General features: G+C 47.0%; 1 protein-coding gene across 4 annotated transcripts in view; it reads left to right on the plus strand.

Annotated features, from left to right (window-relative positions):
• The first annotated feature begins 385 nt into the window (after positions 1-385).
• Positions 386-23,369, plus strand: part of Elovl5 (ELOVL fatty acid elongase 5) — a 67,398-nt gene continuing 44,414 nt past the window's right edge. The window contains exons 1-2 of one of the 4 annotated variants that reach the window (XM_057768444.1): positions 7,835-7,989; positions 13,585-13,711. In XM_057768444.1, the coding sequence (XP_057624427.1) occupies positions 13,690-13,711 (22 nt within the window). In that variant the 5' untranslated portion in view covers positions 7,835-7,989; positions 13,585-13,689. Of the gene's footprint in view, positions 574-7,834; positions 8,037-13,584; positions 13,712-23,369 lie in introns of those variants that run through there. The other 3 variants (XM_057768443.1, XM_057768446.1, XM_057768445.1) reach the window with 3 other exon arrangements.

A 23,369-nucleotide genomic window follows, 5' to 3' on the forward strand; every position in this document is an offset into this window, starting at 1 on the left:
ATCCAGGCCCACAGCCTGTCCTGGCTTTAAAAGGCCTGGATTCTCCAGAGCTCGCGGATTGACCCGGCAGCTGCGGTCCGAGGTGCGTGATCCCGCAGCCTCGTTTCCCAGGCTCCCGCGTCCCGCGCTTCCCCAAGGCTCGCGCCTTCCGTGCCTCGCCTGGTCGCCTGTCCCGCCAGATCCGGAGGGTCAGCGCGCGGCCGCGGAGGCCAGTGCCCGGGAGTAACCCTGAGGGCCCGCCCCTCTGCACAGGCTGCTCGGAACGGTGCCGTGATTGGCGGACGCCGTCGCGGGTGAATGGGGTGACCCCGCTCCTCCCTCCCGTCCGTCCGCGTTCCGCCTCCTCGCTGCGGGCCGGAAGTGAGGCCGTAGGGTGCTCCGGGATGCTGGGGGAGGGGGGGGGTGATGCGTCTCTCGGACAGAGACCCTTCGGCCCCGAGGGTCCCTCCTGGAACGACGCCGATCGCCCACCTGCAAGAGCACCTTGGAGCCTGGGCCGGGCCTCGCTGAGTCTCGCTCCTGAGCCTGGGCTGGCCCAGCCTGGAGCTTGCTGTGTGGACCCTGTTGAACACGGTAGATTGGGTTCAGCGGGTTGAGCATACCAGATATGCACTATTTTCGCCATGCAGACCTCAGTAAAGGAAGCCACTGCCGCGGTAAAGTGTAGAGGGTGAAAATCAATAAGCAGCATCATTACAGAGTGTGAGAAGTGCTGGAAAGGAAGCGAACTAGAGAAGAGAGTGGGTTTTTTTTTGGGGGGGGGGGTAATGCCGGCCTAGTTGGGCATTCGGTAGGGGTATGATGGGGTAGGAAAGGAGAAGACAAGAGTACAAACATGTTTTTAAAAAGCCGGGCTTTTGCGGTGTTCTTTCCTCGTTCTCTCAACATCTCAATTCTCAAGGCACTTTTTTATTTGCTGAAAGTGCATCACGTTTCATAAGGTACTGTTTATTATCTTAGTTCCTAGAGTATAGCACTTTCCCCAAAGACAGTAAATATGTACATGATGTTTACTGCTGTCTAGGTTTCTGGCTGGATGCAGAGGGTAGTTCTTAAAACGAATTGCACATTTGTGAATGTTCGATAAAAATCAATTCTTTTTATGCTTATCCCACACACCCAGCGTGGGCACGGCTCATCTCTCTCTTTGGAAGGCTTTCTTGAATATTTAGCCACAACACAGCTTTCTGGGTGTTCAGACCCTTACTGCTTACTGGCGAACTGGCTGACCGATAAACTGTCTGAGTGAGATGAAAGCACAGCACCCCAGAGGATGTTTGTGTTTGATTTTTTGTGTTACCATAGTTACCCGCAATGCCTCCATCCACAGTAATAAATGAAAGCAACAAGCAAATAAACAAGCATTCATAGCATGAATTTGAGACTCCCAAAGCCTTACTGTATCTTGAAACGGTCGACTGAATCTATTTTGCTATTATGATTATGAAGAAAGTAAATGGTCTTCTTGGGATGTTGTTGTTGTTGTGTGTGTGTGTTTAAAATAAACAGTCTTCCACCAGTCTACTTCAGTAAACATCCATTTCTTTTTTGCTTTTTATGTATCTGGCACCATACCCTACTAGAAGTTTCTGCCCTTTCCTTGAGGAAAAGAGATACTAGAAAAAATAAAGTGATACAGAGCAGGACAGCGTGTGCTAGTCACGGGAAAAAATGAAAAAGAAACATTTTGTTCTGGTTTACATTCTGTGAAGCAAAGCCGAGGGAGAGAGGAAAATAAAAATGAAAAGATTAAATATATGCACATTAAAACTCTATGAAAGTCTGTCTTATATATCACTAAGAGGCATGGTAATAACATGGTATTCTGTATTTTGTAGTTTTAAAAAGTTTAAGAATGCCCCAAATTTATGCTCAGACGGAATCTGTTTAACAGCTTCTGTATTTGTTGAAATAACCTGGTGAAGGGCAGGATGCTATGGAATCATTTAGATTAGAAGACAACACCGCACCTTGACATAAGAGAACAATTGGCTATGTAATGCAACGGCAAGCAGTCGTTTTCAAAAAAAAAAAAAAAGATCAAGCTGGTGCCAAAGAGATGGCTCAGCGGTTAATAGCACTTGTTGCCCTTGGAGGGTGTTGGTTCCCAGTACCTCATGGTGGTGGCTCAAAACCGTCTTACACTCCAGGGGGATCTCATGCCCTTTTCCGAACTCCGAGGGCAGCAGGTATGCACACGGTACACACATATACGTAAGTAAAACACCTATACATATAAAACTTAAAAAAAAACTCATTAAAAAAATCAAGCTGCTGCACAAACTTGCAGAGTTTCACTTGAGTCTTGAGTGGTAAAAAGTGAACTTGAGACTGTGGGAGGAAATGGTGCTGCTACCATGTTCCGATGTGAAGGGAACGCCTGATCCTACAGATGCACAAAAGCACGGCTTTTAATCAAACCCTTTGTCAGGTAACTAAAGTAGCCCACGACCTGGAATGACTACATCTGATAAGGCTAAATTTTAGAGGATTTATCTTTATAAATGTTAGACCCAGGGCAAAGAATATTGAGTATATGTCCCCAGCTCTGACTGACTAGAAACCACTTTGAGAACATGCCACTTAGCCAGGGTGTGTTCCCTGACAGCAGAAGCCACAGCACTAGGCTCTGCCAGTTGACACAGCTAATGTTTGGCTAACAGTGAGCTTATCATCTGCTTTTATCTAATCTTTAGCTCTCTGATGTGTTATTGAATTAAATAAATTAGTTCTAAAATTTATCTTGATATCCAGCAAAGCAAAAGACACAATAATAATTTTTCCTGGTTGAAAGCTTTATTTTCATTTTGGTCACAACTTTATTAACGTTTGCTTTATAAACCACAAAATTCAGCCAAGTATACAACTTAAGCATGTGAAGAAGTTGAAAACTGAGTGTGGCCAACTCAAGGCTTAATTTTTGCCAACTGGCTTTGCGGCCATGTGGTATGCCACTTGAGTCTTGTATGGCTTGATTTTTCTCATCATTATGTTGACGACAGAATAGAATTGGGGCTGGAGAGATGGCTCAGTGGCTAAGATTAAATATTTGTTCTTGCCATGTGCTGGCATTCAATTCCAAGCACCTACATGGTGGCTCTGAATTATCCACAGTGTATCCAATGCCCTCTTCTGACCGCTTGGGGCACCAGGCACACATGTGGTGCACAGACATATATGTGAACAAAGACACTCATAGAATAATTTTTAAAAAATGAATGTAATCAAACTGTACTGGGAAAGGGTCTTAGAAATATCTCAGTAATAAAAGAAAAAAATGGTACCAATATTTTTTAATTTATTTTTATTTTAATGTAAAAATATGTGTATGGGTGTTTAGTCTGCATGTATGTATATGTACCGTGTGCATGCCTGGTGTCTGCAGAGGCCAGAAGGTTCAGTCTCCTGGAACTGGACTTACAGATAGGTGTGAACTACCATGTGGGTCCTTTAAGTTCTGTCTTAGTTAGGGTTTCTATTGCCATGAAGAGATACCATGACCACAGCAACTCTTAAGAAGGAAAACCATTTCACTGTGGGGTGGCTTACAGTTTCAGAGGGTTAGTCCGTTATCATCATGGTGGGACATGGCGGTATACATGCAGACATGGTGCTGGAGAAGTAACCAAGTGTTCTACATCTTGACTTGCAGACAACAGGAAGTGGTCTGTTTCACTGGGCATGCTTGAGCATATATGAGACCTCAAAGCCTGCCTCCACAGAGACATACTTCCCTCTAACAAGACCACACCTATTCCCACAAGGCTATGTCTCCTAATAGTGCCACTCTCTTTGGGGGCCATTTTCTTTCAGACCACCACAACTGCTGAACTAGTTCTCCAGCCCCCAAAATTTGATTAATTGTTGCAATAAATATAATAGTTTCTATCTCATGGAAAAGGGTTTGATATTCAGATTAATACAAAATATTTTTAAAAGATATTTTTACTTATATGTGTATATATGGTGATATTTTGTTTGTGCTATAACAAATAAAGCTTGCATGAGGATCAGAGTGTGGAGTGAGGCACTAGTTAGCCATAGAGGCCAGACAGTGGTGGCACACACCTTTACTCCCAGCACTTGGGAGGCAGAGGCAGACGGATCTCTAGGAGTTCAAGGTCACTCTGGGCTACATTAGATTGATCCACTCTGAAAGAGAACAGAGCCAGGAGGTGGCTCACATCTTTTATCCCAGTACTTGGGAGTCACGTGCCTTTAATCCAACATAGGAAGTGATATGGCTGGGTGAAGAGATGAATATAAGGCAGGAAGAGACAGGATCTCAAAGCATTCAGTCTGAGAACTTGTAGAGAAAGGATACCCACTCAGCCTGAGGATTTTGTAGAGGTAAGAACTTGTGGCTGGCTGCTCTGCTTCTCTGATCTTTCAGCTTTGACCCCCTAATATCTGACTCCACATTTTCACTATTAAGACCAATTAGAATCATTATATATATGTATATATACGTATGTATATATGTGTGTGTGTGTATGTGTGTGTGCTCACATGAGTTTATGTGTGTTTCATGTGTGCGTGTGTATGAGGAGAATATCAGATCCCTTGAGACTGGAAATACAGGTGTTTGTGAGCTGCCTGATGTGATTGCTGGCATTTACTCTCAGGTCCTCTGCAAGGGCAGCAAGTGTTAAGTGCTGAGCCATCTCTCTATTAATCTTGCCATCACCCTAATTGTATTATTCTGAGTCCTGGGATACAGTTAGAAAAAGAGCAGCATCTGTGCTTTCAATAAGCTTATTAGAGGACAGCATAATAAATATTAAAAAGCAAACATGGTGTGTCAAATAGTGATGAGTGCTAAGGAGAAAAACTGAGACAGAAGGTTCCAGAAAACGGGAGACAAAGAAGAAGGCAGTGTGGAGTGACACCACCTGAGGAGGTGGTGTTGATACAAAGATCAAAATGAAACAAAATTGAAAGCCTTGGAGATTTCTAGGTTAAATCCTTGCAGGCTTAGAGAAACAAGAGCAAGAGTCTTGCGGTGGTCTAGAGCTTGCTAAGTTCAAAGAATAAGGAGGTTACCCTCTGGGAAAGGCCACGGTGTCCATCATGGCTTGGTCCTGGAAACCTGACTGGTGTGATGAGGGAATGAAGAATGGGTAGACAAACGTACAGAAAAGCTGGCATCGGGTGGAACATGTCACTTTGATGGACCCGCACCAACTATTAATAACCTGGAACCTTCCTTGCTTTGTTTATGATGCACAGAAAGAGAGGCTAGCTGGTCTGAGGGAAGGTCTCTGAAGGCCCTGCAGTCATCCGGGAGGAGGAAGCTGCAGTTGCTAAATTTTGCGTATACCCAGTCGATCATTCATATGCACGCACACTTGGACCAGAGAAAGGCTTTTGTTATGCCTCTGAGCTTCACCCAGATGAAGGCTTTGCCAGTTCCCTTGGTTTTGAGGCGTCAGTCCTTGTCAAAAGTGCGCGTTTACTCGGGACGTCATCTAGTCCTTACACATACACTCAAGGCTTCTCGCTCCCCACAGAAGACAGATAATTTTAGAAGGACGGAGAAATAGCAACATGCTAAATAATTAAGGCCCAAAGGCTGTTGTTAGGATGTGGGTTTTAATTCTCTGTTGAGATGAAGTTGGTAGATAGTGCTAAACAGAACTGGAAAGCAGAGAGAAGACAGGAGAAGAAGAGAGGAGAAGCAGAGAAGGAAAGGGAAGGGGAGCAAGAGCAAGCTCGATAGACGGACCGGTGTCGTCCTTAGTTTAAACAACAGCCGTCCTAGATTCTAGTTAACTCTGAAATGTCCAGAGACTAACATTTTAAAGATAGGTTTCATTATGTCATGCAAATATCTCCTAATGAAACAGTAGCAGTTTCAGTAATCTCAAGTGGTGGTCTTTAACGTGGTCCCTAGAGACTGAGACTGTACAGCTGTGAAATACAATGGACATGGGCTAACTGCGTGTGCAGAGACAGCCTTTAAATGAGGGAAAGAAAACATTACTTCATTTTTATTTTTTTTTATTTTATTTTACTTTTTTAAAAGACAGAATCTTTTTTAAAAATTCATTTATTATGTATACAGTGTTCTACCTGCATGTATTCCTGCAGGCCAGAAGAGAGCACCAGACGTTATTACAGATGGCTGTGAGCCACCATGTGGTTGCTGGGAATTGAACTCAGGACCTCTGGAAGAGCAGCCAGTGCTCTTAACCTCTGAGCCATCTCTCCAGCTCCCCTTCATTTTTATTTTAAAGTAAGAAAGCATTATTCAGTGTTTGATGTGGTAGTGGTTTGAAAAAAAAAAGGCCCCCCAAAGGGAGCGGCACTATTAGAGGGTGTGGCTTTGTTGAAGTCAGTGTGCCCTTGTTGGAGGAAGCCTGTCACTGTGGGGGCCCGCTTTGAGGTCTCTTGTTCAAACTTCATTCAGTGTCACAGACCATTTCCTATTGCCTGCAAGAAGCAGGACTCAGCCACTTCTCCAGCACCACATCTGCCTGCAGGCCACCATGTCCCGCCGTAATGATAATGGACTGAACCTCTGAAACTATAAGCAAGTCACCCCAATTCAATAAGAGTTGCATGGCCATGGTGTCTCTTCACACCAATAGAAACTCTAAGGCAGAAGCATTTCCTTGTTTGTTAGTAATTATTTGGCTATGTGGGATTACAACATTTTATTGGTGGAGACGATATAAACATTTGAGCATGATATAAAATTTGAGATGGTATTTTAATTTCAATTTGAAAACTTAAAACCCCAAAGGGACAGAATATGTAGGGACAGAGAAGTTAGCCAGCTCTCAGGCTAGTCAAGGAGATTTACTCCTGTGCCATCAAAATACATCTTCACATGCCACTTGCACAGCAAAGCTTCGTGTATGTAGACACCCACTTCATGGATAGGTTAACACTCTGTACTGTTGCAGGGAAGGCAGTCCCTTGTCTCTGTAGAAACGAATGGCAACTAACTGTTACCACAATTTGGTTTAAATTATCTAGTGTATATACAGTTTGGTTATCTGTATGCCTATCACAAAGATTTGGGTCCTGGAACATTGTTGGTACATGATAAACATTACCCTCTAAAACAAAGTGCCTACGTTGAACGGTTGGATGTGTTATGGCAATGGGTGTGGGGCCCTGAACTAAAGCACACACGTGTGTGCGTGCACACACACACACACGTTAAATTTCTAGTGCTTGAAATGGGAGAAGCTGTATGATACTTGGACGAAGGCCCTGCATTATCAAACAGCAGCGAAAACCAGAAAGCCTTCTGCTTTTGTGCCTGAGTCCATTTTAAGTGTTTAAATTGCCCAGCTGAAAGACATTACCAACTTTTCCATTACAAGACTAACATAATTTCCCAATAATGTGTGATCATTCTATCCAAGAATTACCGTTACAAAGCTCCCGAGTGATTTTTTTCTTCTTTTTCATCTTGTTCAACCGCAACCCCAAATCGTGAACTGGGTCCCTTTCAGAATCGTGGCCCGTTAGGTAGTCCGTTAGGTAGGTGGGCACCTGCCAAAATACACCGCGCCAGCCTTATCCTCGGATGCTGGAAAGAGCCCTGGGCATCTAGAACTTCACTATGACTATTGCGCAGACTCTGCGTCCCACGCAGGCTTATTAGGAAGAAGCCAGAAAACTGCCCTGAGACACGTGAACCACGGGGGACCAACCCTGGCCTCCGCTGCTCACCGCATCGGAGTCTGGAATTTACAGTCACGAAAGTTCTACCGCTTCAGGATTGGCTCCAAGGACGCATGACATCATAGCGCTTGATCCAGCCTCCGGGCCCGGATTGGCTGGCCGCGCCATTGTGACGTCACGGTCAGCCCACGCCGGGGTTGAAGCTGCCCGGCGCCTTCCTCTTGCATCGCGGCTGCAGCTCGCTGCTCTTCCCGCGTCCGCTTGCACATCCTCCTGCTCGCGCGGTCCTGCTATCGCCTGGTGCTGCCAGCCGCCGCTCAGACCGAGAAGTGAGCCACCTCCAGGAACTTGGTGGGTGCCGTGGCACCGGGGCGCGGCCGGGCTGCTGGCGCCGTGAGGTCCGAGCTGGGCAGGCAGGCGGGGTGGGGTAGTGGTGGTGGGGACGGTAGGCACCGGGGCCGAGTGGGTCTCTGCCGGGATGCTCTCGAACCTGTTCGTGGGTGGCAGCCACTTTGGCGCGCTGACAGGCGCAGAGATCACAGGGAGGGATGGCGGCGCGCTAGGATCTTCCGCAGAGCTTTTTCGAGGCAGCAGCACAGGAGCCCGCGCGGGTCCGGGCGGCACCGGGCGTCGGGGCCGCGCGCTGGCCTTTCCCTGCTCTCCCCACCCCCTTTGCCGCTGCCAGGGACGCTCACTAGCCCGAGACCACTCTGCCTGGTATTAGCTGTCCTGCTTGCCCCGCGAGGGTGGGGATCCAGGCGCTGCAGCTGCAGGCAGCGGCCTGGAGTCTGCAAATCCATAGAGAGCACTTCTCGGAGTTTTAGGGCAAGTGTCCTTAATTGTTCCTTGCCAGCAAGGCTTCCCCTTCCCCTATCTTTGGGGTGAAGATAGTAACTAACGCCCAGATGGAGAGTTGTTCCTTTTTAATGATCTTGAAGCCCTTCAGCTCCTTTGAACTTGGTAACGTCCCCGCTCAATATTATGAGTTATGCTTGTCTCTAGGCTCCTTGATTGCAAATTTGAAGGATGCATTGGCCAAATTTTCATAAGGGGAGGGGGCGATTGAAAGCACGCAATGCGCAACTCATTAGCTGGACACCCGAGAGGTGTCTGATAAGAAATTGTGGGGAGCAGGCAGTTTCTCCCCAGCTCCGACTCTTTCTGTTTTTTAATGTCAGGGCCGGTGGCAGGAAGTGCTTCATGCTGTTGTACGGGAGGGCCAGTGCTGCCTGTTGGTTTTGTAATTGGTTCCTCTAACCGCTTGGCAGTTCCAACCTGTTGGTTTGTACTTTTGTTGCATGCAAGACTCAGACCACAGCATTTGAGTCAGAATCTTTAGCTGCAGCTGGCTTTGCATCAGGCGAACGCAGACTTGAGATTTCTGTCTACAGTTGGGCACTGGTGGATCGTTATCTAGTCAGCCCAGGTGCTTGCCTGCGACCTTGAAAGAAATGCTGCTTTTTTCCCTTTGGAGGTTTTCTCCCGATGATAACATCCCTGCAGGGAACTTTTTCTACACGCTGTCTCATTTTGCATTTTCTCTTCATCTTTAACTTTCAAACTGAAGACAAAAGGTGGAATGTTAGACACTTTCACGGGATGTAGGATAAACTTGAAAGAAAAACGAAGGAAGCGTGGTTGTCAGATTTTTTTTTTTTTCAAAATAGGTATCTAGTAAGTTCAAACACTGTACTTGCTTGACTTAGTTTTCTTGTCAGTAAACCGGGTTCCATGTTGCTAATTTCTTAGGTGGTTTCAAGAGACTATAAATGAAAGAACCAAACTGGGGGTCTGCTAAATAGTGGTTTGATAAATGTTTCCTTTTACTTTCCTGGGATTAACAGTGTTTCTCTTGGCGTGGACCTTAGCCCTTGGATGTCTGTTGTTTGCAGAAGCCTTTTCCCCCAGTACTTCCTCCTCTGCTTTAGCCATAATTACTGCTTGTGCTGCTTTTAGAGGTTGAGAATGCACCCTTGTGTTTTATTTCCATCGTGAAGTTTATACACAAATCAAGGCAAAATTGCATCCCTTGTCTTCCAGGAACTGTAGAGCACATGTATTGCCTTTCTCTCTGCCATTCACTAGCCTTCCCCATACATGTGTGATTCTGCTTTGGCCTGCTAACACATGATAACCACAGACCACTTCCCTATGGTTGTCTGTCTTTCCCACTGCATGCATCCCCTTTCAGGGACAGTTCACTCGTCTGCCCTTCCTCCTTGCCTCTTTCCCTGCCTTTCTTGCTGCTGGGAATCGAACCCAGAATTTCACACGTGCTCAACAAACCTTGCCTCTGAGCTACTCCATCAACCCTGTTTTATGGACTAATGGTAAGAGAATGGATTTGCCAAGTATTTCTTTCCACATACCTGGGGCCTCTGGGGGAGTCTTATCACCCATCTTTTTGTTCGTTTGTTTAAAAATCTGGAGTTAAAGCCTAGCGATGTTGACTTTTCTAAATTCATACAGCTCTGTCTATCTCAAGCGGCATTCCCCCTCCTTGCAATGTCCTTGTGCTTTTGGGTTGTTTGTCTAGTCAGCTATAGGCCATTTATGTAATTGTGCTATTTGTTAACTTTAAAAACTCCTAAACCATCCAGGATTAACAATGTGCTGTTTCTCAAACCCACCTAAAATATGTTCCTTTATTTTTCCTATACTTAGTTCATTTGTTCTAAGACAGGGTCTCATGTAGTCCAGGCTGGCCTCAGCTTATAGGTTTCTGAGGGTAGCCTTCAACTTCTGGTCTTCTTGCCTCTGTTTCTTGAGTACTGGGGTAGTAGGCATAGGCTAACACATCTGCTTGGTTCTGTGCACAGCATGGAACCCAGGGCTTCAGCATACTAGGCAAGCATTCTACCAACCAACCTATCTCCCCAGTCTGTGTTTTATTATCACCTTGCTGACTTTCATTAGCTGGTTTGTATTAAACGTGTGCATGGATGGTGTGTTTGGATCCAAAGATGAGTCAAGCAGTTCCTGTTTCCAAAGCACTCCTTGATTTGACTTACATTTTGAGCCTTTTTGTACACACTTATTTTATACGCTGCACCAAGAGGGAGTCAGAGGTAGATTTCTGGGGCATGCGTCTGTGTGCTTCATGGCACAACTGTCTGTCAGTTACTGCAGTTTCTAGCGGTGCTGAATTGGTCAGGATGCTTTTGGTGCAGGAAGCAAAACCCAGTTCAGATAAGCGCAACCTCACATGCCTGTGAAGGCCTTGAAAGCAAGACCTTTGCCCCACTTCACTAGTCTTCTGAGACAGGTTCTGTCCTTGGGCTCATTTTGCAAGATGACTACCAGCAACTGTCGTGATTCCCCCTTGAGATGCTTACTTAAGCAATAACTGAGAAGAATCTGATAACCTGGTATCCATTCCAACTCTTGCCTCACCTAACTGGCTACCTTTCGGGAGTGCTTGCATTCACACCGGTGTGTCGAAAATTAGTTCGAGGAAGTTTGGAGTGTGAACAAGTGTGAGGTCATTGGGCAAGAAGGAAGTACAGGTTATCGAAGCTGCTAGAGACGCAGCAGTATAACGTTAGTCTTGCTTTGCTTTAATAACAAATATTATTAAGTTATTGAGTTGTGTCAGACTGTTAGATCACTTCCTGAGAGCAGACCTCAGGCCTTATTACTTGATACCAGAACATTCTCACTTAGTAATAAGATGCTTGGGACTAGTGAGATGGCTTGGTGATTAAGAGCACTGACTATTCTTTCAGAGGACCTGGGTTCGATTCCCAGTACCCACTTGTAGCTCACAACTGTCTGTAACTCCAGTTTCAGGGTACTGGACACCCTCATGCAAACAAAACACCAGTGTACATAAACTTTTTTTGTGTGTGTTTTTTGTTTTGTTTTGTTTTTTTAAAAGAAGAAGATGCTCAGTTCTTGTTCAAGGTCACAACTCATGCAGCCTAGATGTTTCTTATGCTGGATCCTGCTTTTTCTCCTGTGATAGTAACAGAATGCTACAAGGTTTTTTTTTTGTTTTGTTTTGTTTAACTAGAAGGAGTACATTGAGTGCTGTGCTTAAGAAATAGGAGTCTTATCAACAGGTTAGGACGGGTGAGCAGGGGTGGGCAGGGATGGAAGCTCTGGATGAATGTGGAGAGGTAACAGTCCACCTTACCCCACATTGTAGCACATGTGACAGACTATAAAGACACAGACTCAGCATGCAGGGTTGAGTAAAGCACACACGTGTGTGCTAACTAGTGTTAAAGTGTGAAAAGGCATGCGTGTTAGGGCATTGGTGTGTTGAACTGACTGCATGGTCCCTCATCTTCACATGCCACCAAACATGAGAGATTAGCTCTGAGCATCGATCTCTCTCTCTCTTCCTTTAAAAATGAAAGGAAAAAGTGAACACTTCTTAGTTTTATTTTTTGCCAAGAATAAACCCTTTCTTTGACCGCGGAGAATGAAAATTGAGCTATTTTAGGTCTTAGGAAGGCATTGCAACTGGTGGTCAAATTGCAGTAGTGGAAGCAGACTGCTGCTGGCTGGTTTTGACTTCTGGAGCTTGAATCCTTACTCTCGCAGAGAGTTCAGCCTAGTGAAGCAAACTGTTAAGGAAACACATCTGACCAAATGTTGAGTTTCTGTGATAGGACCCTCTCTCCCAGTCCCTGATTGCAACCATAAATGTTACTGTCACCAAGCTTGTGGTTCCCATTGGCATGTTTTCCCCACGGGGACCTTTTTAGTTGACTTATAGCCATCTCTTTTAAGCATTGTGTGGGCCCTGGGTTTAAAACAGTCCTACTTGGTGAGTTTTTAGAGATTTAAGTTCCTGGTTAGGGAGATGGCTTCCCCTTGCAAGCCTGAGGAACCGAGTTAAATACTCAGAACCCATGACTCGGGATGTGAGTGGGGAAGGGAGTGATGGCACCCATTTTTACTCATAGCACTGGGGAGACATTGTTTGGCAGGTCCCTGGAGCTCCTGACCATCCAGCCTTGACACCTTGGAAAGTTACAGACCAATGAGAGACCCTGTTGTGCCCCCCACACCCAAAGGAGGGCACCTGACCCTTCCTTCCCCACCCATTGTGTTTGGTGTTGAGTTGTGATTGTATTCAGGAAATAAGGGAAACACTAGTGCCCCTTGTCTTGGCACAGTAACAGCCGTGACAAAGTGATTGTGATGAATTCTCCTTCCTTAAAGGATATTCTCAGGGTACCAAATTCAGTAATTGCTCATTTGTTTCTCTGGGATTTCAGCAGTACGGTGTGTCCCCAGGGCTAGTGTTCAAGGCACACCTGCTCCTTTGGAGAAGAAACAAATTAATATTTACAGAGGTTGCTGACACCTCAGTCGGCTCCTGGTTAGGTGATTAGCCCACTCGAAAAGTAGCATTTGCCTCTGACTTCGATGTTAGGATTATTGGCGTTATGATCTGAGGTGCATATCGTCTGCATCTAAGTAAGGAAGGCTGTCGGGATTATTTTAGAGTCAGCGGCTTTTGAGTGAGCAGCCACACACCTATGTAGGGTTCCACACTTATCAAAGTGTGGGTTGTGGCAGTTAAGTTACGCCACCTTCCCAAGATCCCAGCTTGCACAGAGAGCTTGGATAATAGTTGCACCCACTTTGAATGGCATTGGAACCATCAGTATTATGTGTGAAAGTTAAGTAGGCTGTTGACTGGTAAGGGCAGTAAGAATTCCCTCTGTACAGGATACTACCCAGCACACTGTTTATAATAGCACCAGGTTAGAAGAGCCACTATGGCAGATGTCCTGCGGCAGAATCAATTGTGCCATAGCTTGGCAAGGGGATACCCTGATTGGTGTGTGCTAAATGGTACTGTTTTTATTTATCTATTTATTTTACCATGAGCCACTGAACTCCTTTCCAGCTCACTGAACCTTATAAGGTAAGAACCTGAGCCTGACAGACGAGAAGTCAGGTTCAGGAATGTTCCTTCGCTCTTTACAGCTTTATAGCTCCGGAGCTCATCGAGCGAGGTCTCAAGTCCAGAAGGGTGCTGAGGAGTCCCCGAGGCCTTTGCAGGACTCTGGCCTCTGAGACCCAGTCACTTGGATGGGCAGCTCTGCTTCAGAAGGCAAGTGGAGGTCATACTCACCACATTCCGGGAGGTTGGTGACAGCATAGAGCTTTTGTTGACAGTCGCTAAGCAGAGCTTTAGAAGACAGGGAATACCAACACTTGCGGTCAGGGCTTAAGAGGGTGGTGGCCTTTTCATGTGTCCCCTTCCTCCTTGTTTAGGTTTTCCAATGTGAGGGCTCCTCCTTGTGAAATCAGAGTGCAGTGCTGGAGAAGTAGCCGAGCGCTTGCTTAAGTGTGCCCAAGGCCCTGGTCTCGTTACTAAGAAGAAAAGAGAAAAAGAGAACAAGGAGCGCAGACCCAGGGCTCTCCTGGTGTAAGGAACCTGTGTGGAGACGCCTAGTCTCCTGCCGTCGGGCCTAGGGAACCCAGCCTCGATGTCCTGATGTGGCCTTGGCCCCATTAGGTTTCCTTTACAAGGTGTAAGACCTGAGAGGTGTGTGCCGCGCTGGGTAGGAAAGGCACCCAGAGTCCCCAGGGAGCGTCCTCTCGGTGTGGAAGTCCTGAGCGTTTTGAGAACACTAGGTCATTCTGCTACCGGCACCGTGAGGACCGCCATGCTGAGCCCATGTTGCAGCAGTAAGCACCTTTCTCCTTCAGGTCTCTTGGGATCCCTCCGGCTTCTCAGCACTGAGTCCTTTTTCTAGGTGAGCGTTGAGTCACTGAGTTTGTCTGACAGAACTGTGATGACTTGGAAGTGCCATCGTTCCTAAAATAAAATCACAGGTCATATGATGGCTTATATATTAGCAAGGAATCGGATAATAAAACCATCGTGACCTTGGCCGCATCTGCAGAAGAGACAAAGAAATGAATACTATTTTTTTTTTAAACCAGCATCACAGCAGGCTTTGAAAAATACCCTGCAGTTTTCGTTTGTGGCCCATACTGCATTACCTCCACATCAAATAATAGTTATGAGATAGAGGTTTAGTTGAATTTTAACAAAGAGATGTGTTTTCATATCTCATGCCTTGAGATGCACAGGCCTGAACGGAACCTTTTTGGTCATTCTCGGGGGCGGGGGGTGGGAGCTGGAGAGCTCTGTTACAGCCCTCTTCTCTTAATTTTAACTTGGGCGTTAATGCAGCCTTTGTGTGCTCTGTACAAATTAGCCTGGAGAACATTAGAATTTATTTTGAATATTCAAGTAATCACATCAACCATGAGACGGCAATCAGATAGGAATTTGAAGTAGCTATCCAGAGAAGGAAATATTGCTTAAAAGCCTCTTGGAAATTGGTCTCCCAGCTCTTTGCTGCTGCAGCCTGTTCATGTAGCAGTTTCCAGTGTCATTGGCTCTGCTGAGGTGGAGCCCACCGAGCCCAGCCTGTAAGGCAGCTATCGAGGGGAGGCGAGTGGCGTTATCTTGCTGTCAGTGGGTTGTCTTGGCTGCTGTACAAGTGCTCTTCATACAAGAAGGTAGTTGCTCTGAATGGGTGGGATCACCTCCAAGGAGGCTCTTCAGATGTACCAGGACCTCCGTGTCTCTAGAAATGCAACCAGTACTGTAGTGGGTTCATTTTCAAAGCAAGAAATAGTGGAGTTTGGAATGAGCTTAGAGACCCCAAAGGAGAGGTTGGCTGTGACTGGGGAACACCGACGCCTTCCCTTGCCCGCCCGCCTTCTCCCCTTCTCTTCCCTTTTACTGGAACTAGAATTGAATCCAGGACCTAAGTCATGTGTGTAAGCACTCTGCCACTGAGCTACACCCTCTGTCTAGGGTAGGGGCTGTTGTGTTTGTTTTTGAGACAGAGCCCAAGCTGACTTGGAACTTGCTGTGTAACTCCAGGTGGTGACAAGGTCTTTTATTCTGCTTCTCCTCCCCAGGTGTTGATATTGCCAGTGTAGGTGTGCCCTAGCCTACCTACTTGCTTTTCATTGAGCCGTGGAACAGAAATGGTTTTGAGAAATGGGGCTGATGTAGTTTACAGGGGCTCCAGAATCTAAGCTTGAGATAATAGACATTTGTAGCCATTCCCATAGCTCACGGCTGATCCATTGGTGGGGTTTCAATGCTCTGCTTACTGATGGTCCCTTCCAGCTATGTATTCTGCGTCCAGCTCTTCCTCCTGCACTCCTGTCCCCTAACTTGGCTTATCTAAGTCTGTGTGTCTGTTCCTACAAATTCTGCTATCGTACAGTGCGGTGGCGGTGGGGGGGGCATCAGCCTATACCTATACAGTGCGGTGGGGGCATCAGCCTATACCCATACAGTGGGGGGCATCAGCCTATACCCATACAGTGCGGTGGGGGGGGCATCAGCCTATACCCATACAGTGGGGGGGCATCAGCCTATACCCATACAGTGCGGTGGGGGGGCATCAGCCTATACCCGTACAGTGCGGTGGGGGGGCATCAGCCTATACCCGTACAGTGCGGTGGGGGGGCATCAGCCTATACCCGTACAGTGCGGTGGGGGGGGCATCAGCCTATACCCGTACAGTGCGGTGGGGGGGGCATCAGCCTATACCTGTACAGTGCGGTGGGGGGGGATCAGCCTATACCCGTACAGTGCGGTGGGGGGTCATCAGCCTATACCCGTACAGTGCTGTGCGGGGCATCCACCTATACCTGGTTGCCTAAGCCATTAAGCTAGAAGCAACCCTCCCGTCAGCCACCCTCACCCCGCCTACCGCTATCAGTCACCGGGTTGGTCTGCTCAAGCCTGTCCTGTTTCTGTCAGCTGCCTCGGCTTTCTCAGCCATTTCGTTCTGAGATGATTGCAGTTTCTCTCTGCCTCCTTTCTGTCCCCCTTGTGTTCTGATGCCAAAGCGGCTTTCTGACACATCGTTTCAGTCAGTCAGGAGGCCTCCTCAGGCCGGTTCTTTGACCATGGCCTGCCTGTATCTCACAATCTGGTTACTTACGGCTTTATGTTCACTTGCTCCTGTCTCTGTTTCACGTTTTATGTGGATAACTTTCTCGTTTCTATCAGTATCTATTTCCCGCTACTTATAAAGCAAAACAAAATAACAGAAAAGCCTTGTTTTTCATAAGGCATGACCTCTCCTCTTTGATCTTTCTGGCTTAATTGTGTATTCTGACCCTTTCTTGACTGTTTGGCCCAACATTTCACTTCTGTGTGTCTCAGTTTTCTCTTAAAATGAGAATGGCTGGTATTTTTTTTTTCTCACAGTTGCTCAGAATCTGCCTGGCGAGACTCCCTCTGGGTTTTCAGAACCAGTGTGCTTTCTGGGCGTCGTGCAGGTAGCTGGACAATCTTTGCATAAACACTTCTCCAAAGTGTCCTTCAGGTGTGTGCTTGACCCTGCCCAAGGCCATGTGAAGCTGATGGGATCCCTGAGAACACTGGGCTGCAGGATGCTTCACAGTTGAATAACCCTCCTGACCGGGGAACTGGGGCACGTCTCCAGACCGAGAGGGTGGACTAGCAACAGCTCTCAGAGCGAACGCACCAAACCGCCAGACATTCATCCCACCTGCCTAGGACCAGGAGCAATGAGTGCTATTTTAAAGATGTTGTTGATTTGCATACCCCATTATCTGCTTCAAGGCTGAATGTGCCTGCCGTGGAGCGGACTGGTGGCACTGTTCCCAAAGAAGGAATAAAGTCAACTCTGGTATCTAAGTACTGAAGGTACCCATTGTTAAAATAATAGTGGGCTTGCCAATCTTTTTAACCTTATTTCGGTTGGCACTGTGCCCAGGGTAAGGGTGGACCGAGGTGGTTAAGTGGTGATAAGGCTAACGAATTCATTGATCCTGCATAGCCACTCATCACAGCATGGCTCTACCATCGGAGGAACGTGGATCTGAGCAGGGTGTGACGGTGTACATTTCTAAACCCTGCACTGGGAGGCAGAGGCTGGTGGATAGCTTGAGTTTGAGGCCAGCCTGGTCTGTGTAGTGGATTCTAGGCCAGGTCTGATGGAGGGCAGGGACAGAATGCACAGATAGCGGTGAGGCCTGAAGTAGGATGCTGTAGAGTGCCAGGGGACCGTCAGGGATGCTTTCATCAGATTGGAAAGCCAGGATGACACTGGAGTCAGAGGAAATAGGTGGCTGTTTGGAGATGGAGAGGCGTGTGAGGAATGAGAGTCAGGAAAGCCAGCCATGGAGCCACCCTGAGGAGTCTGAACATTTTTCTACCGAGATTTCCACTGGTTTTGAGAAGAAAATGATAATGCCCGACTTGAGAGTAGAACAGCTGCATTTGAGGGGGGTTGCGTGAGTCCAGGGGAGATAGCTTCAGGTAGCCAGTGGCTTTGGTGGAAGTAGATAAAGTCTTAACAATCTATAGAATTTAGGGGCCATGGAGGAATTTAGAAATAATCTGGTCTGTTATAGTTTGCCAGGGCTGGAAACCTAAATGGCTTCCTGGAGTTTTCACAGAAATTAAAATAGTACAGGAAACTGTTTCTCCAAAGCCTTTTCATGTCTCCTGTCTGATGTGCTGATTTGGGAGAATAGGGCATTGTGGACACTGGTATTTTCATCTTATTTTTAATCTTCGAAAATTTTACCCGTATGTACAATATGTTTTGATCGTACCTTCACCTCTTCCCAGGTCACCCTCACGACACCCCCCGAGTCCACTTAGTGCTCACAGTATACACATGCGTGTAGGGTCATCCCCTGGAGCCTAGGCCCCTCTGCCAGGGCTGCGTCTCTGAGAAAGAACCGACTTTCCCATCCCAGCCATCAGCTGCAGGATCTCTCAGCTAGGGGTGGGGTTTCGTGGTCCCCCCACCACACACACACTCATGGCTGGCTTGATCGTGTGATTTCACGAGCACAAAGTCCTTATGTCCAGAAGGCCCTGCTTTATGGCCATCCAACCTCTGACCTGTGCCGTTCCTGGAGTCTCTGAGGGAGAGGTGATTTAGATGTCCTGTTCAGGGACAAGCACAGCATAGTCAGCTACTCTTTGTACTTTGATCAGTGTGACTCTCTGTATTTAACCTCCATCCGTTATACAAAGAGAGACTTCCCTGATAGGGGTGAGGGCTGCGTTAATCCTAGTCAGCCAGAAGTGATCCCAGCTGCTAGAGCAGGGTCCTAGGCTAGGCTGTTTTTTTACATTTGGAGAGAGAGAGAGAGAGAGAGAGGAGGAGGGAATGAGAGAGGGGGCAGGGAGAGAGGGGGCGTTCCAGAGGTTTTTCTCAGGTTGTCACTTTACCCACTGAGCTATTCTCTGACCCTCAGTTGATAGTTTTGAAATTGGGTCTCTGTGTAGCCCTGACTGGCCTGGAACTACGTCTCCCTGCTTCTGCCTAGGATCTGCAGGAGGAATCTACCACTTGCAGCTTCTGTGGGATTTTGAAGAAGCAGATTTCGTTTTTGGTATGGAGAGTTAGACTTAGGAGGTGGGTAGCTTTTCAACCGAATCTTAAGAGTGGTGAGGGCCTACTGTGGGGGGGCCTTCCTGTGTGGAGGGCCTACTGTGGGGGGGGCTTCCTTATAGAGGGTCTACTCTACTGTGGAGAGCAGCGTGGGAGACCGTGCCCTCAGTTCTGTGCTGTTGTAGTGATACTGGGTACCACCAGGAAGTGTGGGTGCCCTTGGAAACCAGGAGCGCCTTAACAGCACCAGCTGTAGAGCAACCTCAGTGTTCTTCGGAGTTGATTGATTTCATTGCGTCGTCATCAGTACTGAGAATTCTGCTTTGCATAAATATGTCATACAACATGGCAGAAGTTAATTTAGGACCCCTTTGGAAATTGTTGGAAATCTGTCCTAATCCCAAGCCAAAATTCATTCAGCAATTTTTGGCTTTAGTGAAATCCGTGTCAGCGGCTTCAGCAGCAGTTTTTACAGTCGAGCATACGAAAGCCATAGACTCCAAAGACATACCAGGATTTCCAGGCTGAGGGGTGAGACTGGGGAAATATTAAACGTCTTTGTTTTCCCCGAGTAAACTGTTACGTTTCCCGAAGAGTGGAAGACTGTACCACAGAATTACAGTTTGTCATGGGCTGTAGTCTTGCTCCGAGGGCTTTCAGGCGGCATCGGTTGCAGTTGTAAGGCACACAATGGTGTGGGCCGTGCAGCCTTCACGTGTGTGTTCGGAACCAAGGCTGCAGGCAAGGGTCCTGGAGCAAGGGGGCAGGGGCCCAGGCAGAAGCACCTTGGACTCATTACACATTTGATATGGAATTAGTTTTTGGTCCTCGTGTGTTCGGAAGCCTTTTACTGTTACCGACTTTTTCATCACTCCAGTACTCAGTGTGTGTCCTCTTGTTTAAGACAGTCACCCATCGTGGCCCAAGTACGGTAAAGAGATGTGGTTAGCTTGAGATGTGTGTGGCCCTTACCGTTGTTTTGGAATGTACAGTTCCACCCTAAACGTTATTTATAGAAGGAGCAAATTGCTTGTTGTGATGGATGATTGTATATGTGCAAACCACCTCTCCCCCTTCTTTCTAGTGCTTAGTCTAATTTATTTTTGTTATAATTTACATTATAGCCCCCCCTTTTTTTTTTATAAATTTGAACATTTTATTTATTCTCTATTAAAATCAAAGCTCAAAATTTGGGCCCGACTTAAACTAAAAGTGAGAATAGTATAGAGCCATAGTGCTGAAATCTTTATCAGTTCTTGACGGTCATTGCTTTCAGACTTTCTCAAGCCTGGGCCTGGGACACAGCAGTGCCCTCCTGACTGAATAGAAAACTGTCTTATCTGTCTCCTGCAGCAGCTCCAGCCATTGTCCACACTAGGGAGTAGAAGCAGGAGGCTCGGGCTTGGGTTTCGCTGAGTGTCCAGTAGCTTGACTCTGTCCTGAGACAGCTTCACCCCTGTGTCAGTCTGTCTGCTTCTTCATTGCCCATAAATCTTGAAGGCCAGAGCCGTGTATTCCCTGAAGGTCTGTGCCCTTGGTGAGCTCCAGTTTTTGTTAGGTTCTGCCACACTGGGTCCTCACCTGTTTTTCAAGACTTGAGCCCAGTCTGTCATCTCTGGGAGAATGTGTACACTGGTTCATCTATCTCAAGGACCCTGGGTGGGGGAAGTCTGCCTCCCTTTTCCCCTCCCCCCTTCATTCCTCCCTTCCTCTTTCTTTTCCCCTCCCTCCATACTAGGTCTCACTATATAGCTCTGGTGACTTTCCTAGAACTCTAGACCAGGCTGGACTTGAACTCATAGAGATCTCCTTGCCTGTGCCTCCCAACTGCTGGGGGTCAGAGGTATGCACAACCATTCCTGACCTGATTCTCTCTCATTACAATTGCTCCTTTTAGATTTTGGGTCAGCCTGGACTCTCACTTCCTGTCTTCTCTGTTGGTTATGTCTTTAGCCTAATGCTTGAAACAGCCTGATCCCCCTTTCTGCTGTCTAGCCTACCTAAGCTCTCAGTTTAGCCTGCCACTTTCTCCAGGAAGTGTTCCCCAGTCTCCTAAGTGTTATTTTGCATGACAAGGCACCTTCAATCAATTCAGCATCCTGTAATCCTGAGTTAGTGAAACAGGTACAGAACTCAGGTCCCTCCAGAGCAGAGCTTCCCCCCACACCATGACAGCAGACCTCTGGGAAATACTTTCTCTTCTGCCTCGCGAGCAAGATGCATCTTCACCACCATCTACATCAGTGGTTCTCAGCCTTCCTAGTGCTGCGACCCTTCAGTGCTACTTTGTAATTCTGCTGCTGTTGTGAATCGTAGTATAAATATCTGATAGGCAGAGAATATCTGATACGCAGCCCCCAAAGGGGCCTCTCTGTTCACAGGTTGAGAAGCTCCCATCTAGATCCAGCCCTGTCTCTGACCAGGGAGAAATTGCCTGTCCCTTCATTGCGACCAGAAATCACTTGAACAAATAAGATTACAGCTTACCGTTTGTGCTGAACATACTGTCTGTAGACAGGCTAAATAACGGATGTTCTGAGCCTTTTAGTCAGTGACTTTGCAGGCTGCATGAATTTGACTGCAGCCTGTGAAATCTAATGCCTGACCTGACAACCCCACCCCCACCCTCAGCCCTACTCAGGTCAGTGAATCTTGCTCATCCCTCTCAAATGATGTTTAAAACCCCCCCCCCCTTGCTAGTGGAAGGAGCTGACAACATTCTGTTTCAGGTGCTTTCCATATGTCTCTCCACTTACATCCTCACCTTATCCAAAGGCTCCTGGGGCACCTCCAGGGTCTCACCCGCGATTCCTGGACATGCGCTTGCCCCTCTCAGTTCCCTAAAGGCCTAAGCCTGTGTTCTGGCCCCGGAAACTGGTCTGCCTGCCTTTGTGCTCATCCCGGCCTCGGAAGACCCTGGTCCTTCTACTGGAGCCATCTTGAGCCTGAAAATGCAGCTGCCACAGCCATGGACCGGCCAAGGCCACCCGGGGTCAGAGACAAAGGCCTGTGTTGCTTAGATACCAGGCCACATCTGTGCCTTGGCCTCACTTCTGATGACAGTACCCCATTTTTTTTTTAAGTAAGAAAGTAAGTAAATGCAACTTAATTAGTAAGTTAAAATAAAAAAAAACAAACAAACAAAACGGCAGTTCTGTGGCTCTTTGCTGCTTCTGTTTAGTGCTCCTTATGCTTGCCCAGCTTTCCCAGAAGCCACTCCAGGCTTTGGTTGTTCCCTCTCTGAGTAGCCCAAGGTCACAGGCTCTGTCTGCCCTCTGGGCTCAACATTATTGAACCTTACCAGTAGAGTCCCGGAGGAAAGAAATCAGAAAGAAATCACGGCTTGCTTGATGACTTGTGCTCGGAGGGAGGTGGATGCTACTTGTTACCACATTTCGTCTTCTGTTTTTAAATTCTTGGTTTCTAAATCCCTTTCTTTTTCATAATTAAGTTGATGTAGCGATTAAAACTGCAGTGTTGCCCAAGAAGTGGGGGAGGAAGCCGCTCCAGAGCGACCGTAGAGTGTTTTGGCATGGGAGCTTATTTTCTCTGGCACCGCATTGCCTTTCCACCTATCTGGAGACGTTATTAATAAAGTAGTTGCATATGCCACACATGAAAATCACTTTAATTGCAATCATCATTACTTCTGTTTTATTCTCCGGGAAGGGAAACGGGATTGAAATGAGAGCCAGTTTATTTTTAGGTGACGAGCCAAACTTTCTGCTCTCTCTTTCTTCTGCCTTTTCGCTTGCTTAAATAGATTTATATGTTGTAGACAGTGGGCTGTCATTTACAGTAATCAGTATCCCCATGAGACAGTCTCCCTCCCCCAGCCATGCTGCAAACACAGGCTGAGCACAGCCAGGCTGAGCTAGGATGCAGAGAGGCCCTGCTCTTCACTGCCAGTACGTCGGTTGTGTTATTCTCTGTGAACAGTCAAGCTTTTTCTTCTGTCTTCAGATCATTGTTTTCCTTTAATTAGATAGTGTACCTGGCTAATAGGCATTGCTCTGTACTATTTGCCAAACTAAGAAAGCCTTGTGTTGAGAAGCTCGCAGATGTCGGTTTTGTGGCTGTTCCCTGGTGGTAAACGTTCCGAGCTCTTGTTCACAACACAAGGGATATATGCTGTGCCCAGCACAGCAGGGAGTGTGTGCTCTTGGATGCACAGAGTTTTGCTCTCACGACACTGCAGTCTTGCAAAGGAATACATTCCCAAGTCAGGAGAGCATGCCCGGGAGGTGGAATGGCGCTTGCAAAGTCTTAGTTTGGAAGAGTGTCACGTCTTTCTTTTCCACTCCCAGTTTCTCCCTCCCCCTTTCTCTCTTTCCCCTCCTCTCCCTCCCT

The sequence above is a fragment of the Chionomys nivalis genome, chromosome 4 (assembly GCF_950005125.1).
Source record: "Chionomys nivalis chromosome 4, mChiNiv1.1, whole genome shotgun sequence".
In the NCBI taxonomy this organism is placed as follows: Eukaryota; Metazoa; Chordata; class Mammalia; order Rodentia; family Cricetidae; genus Chionomys; species Chionomys nivalis.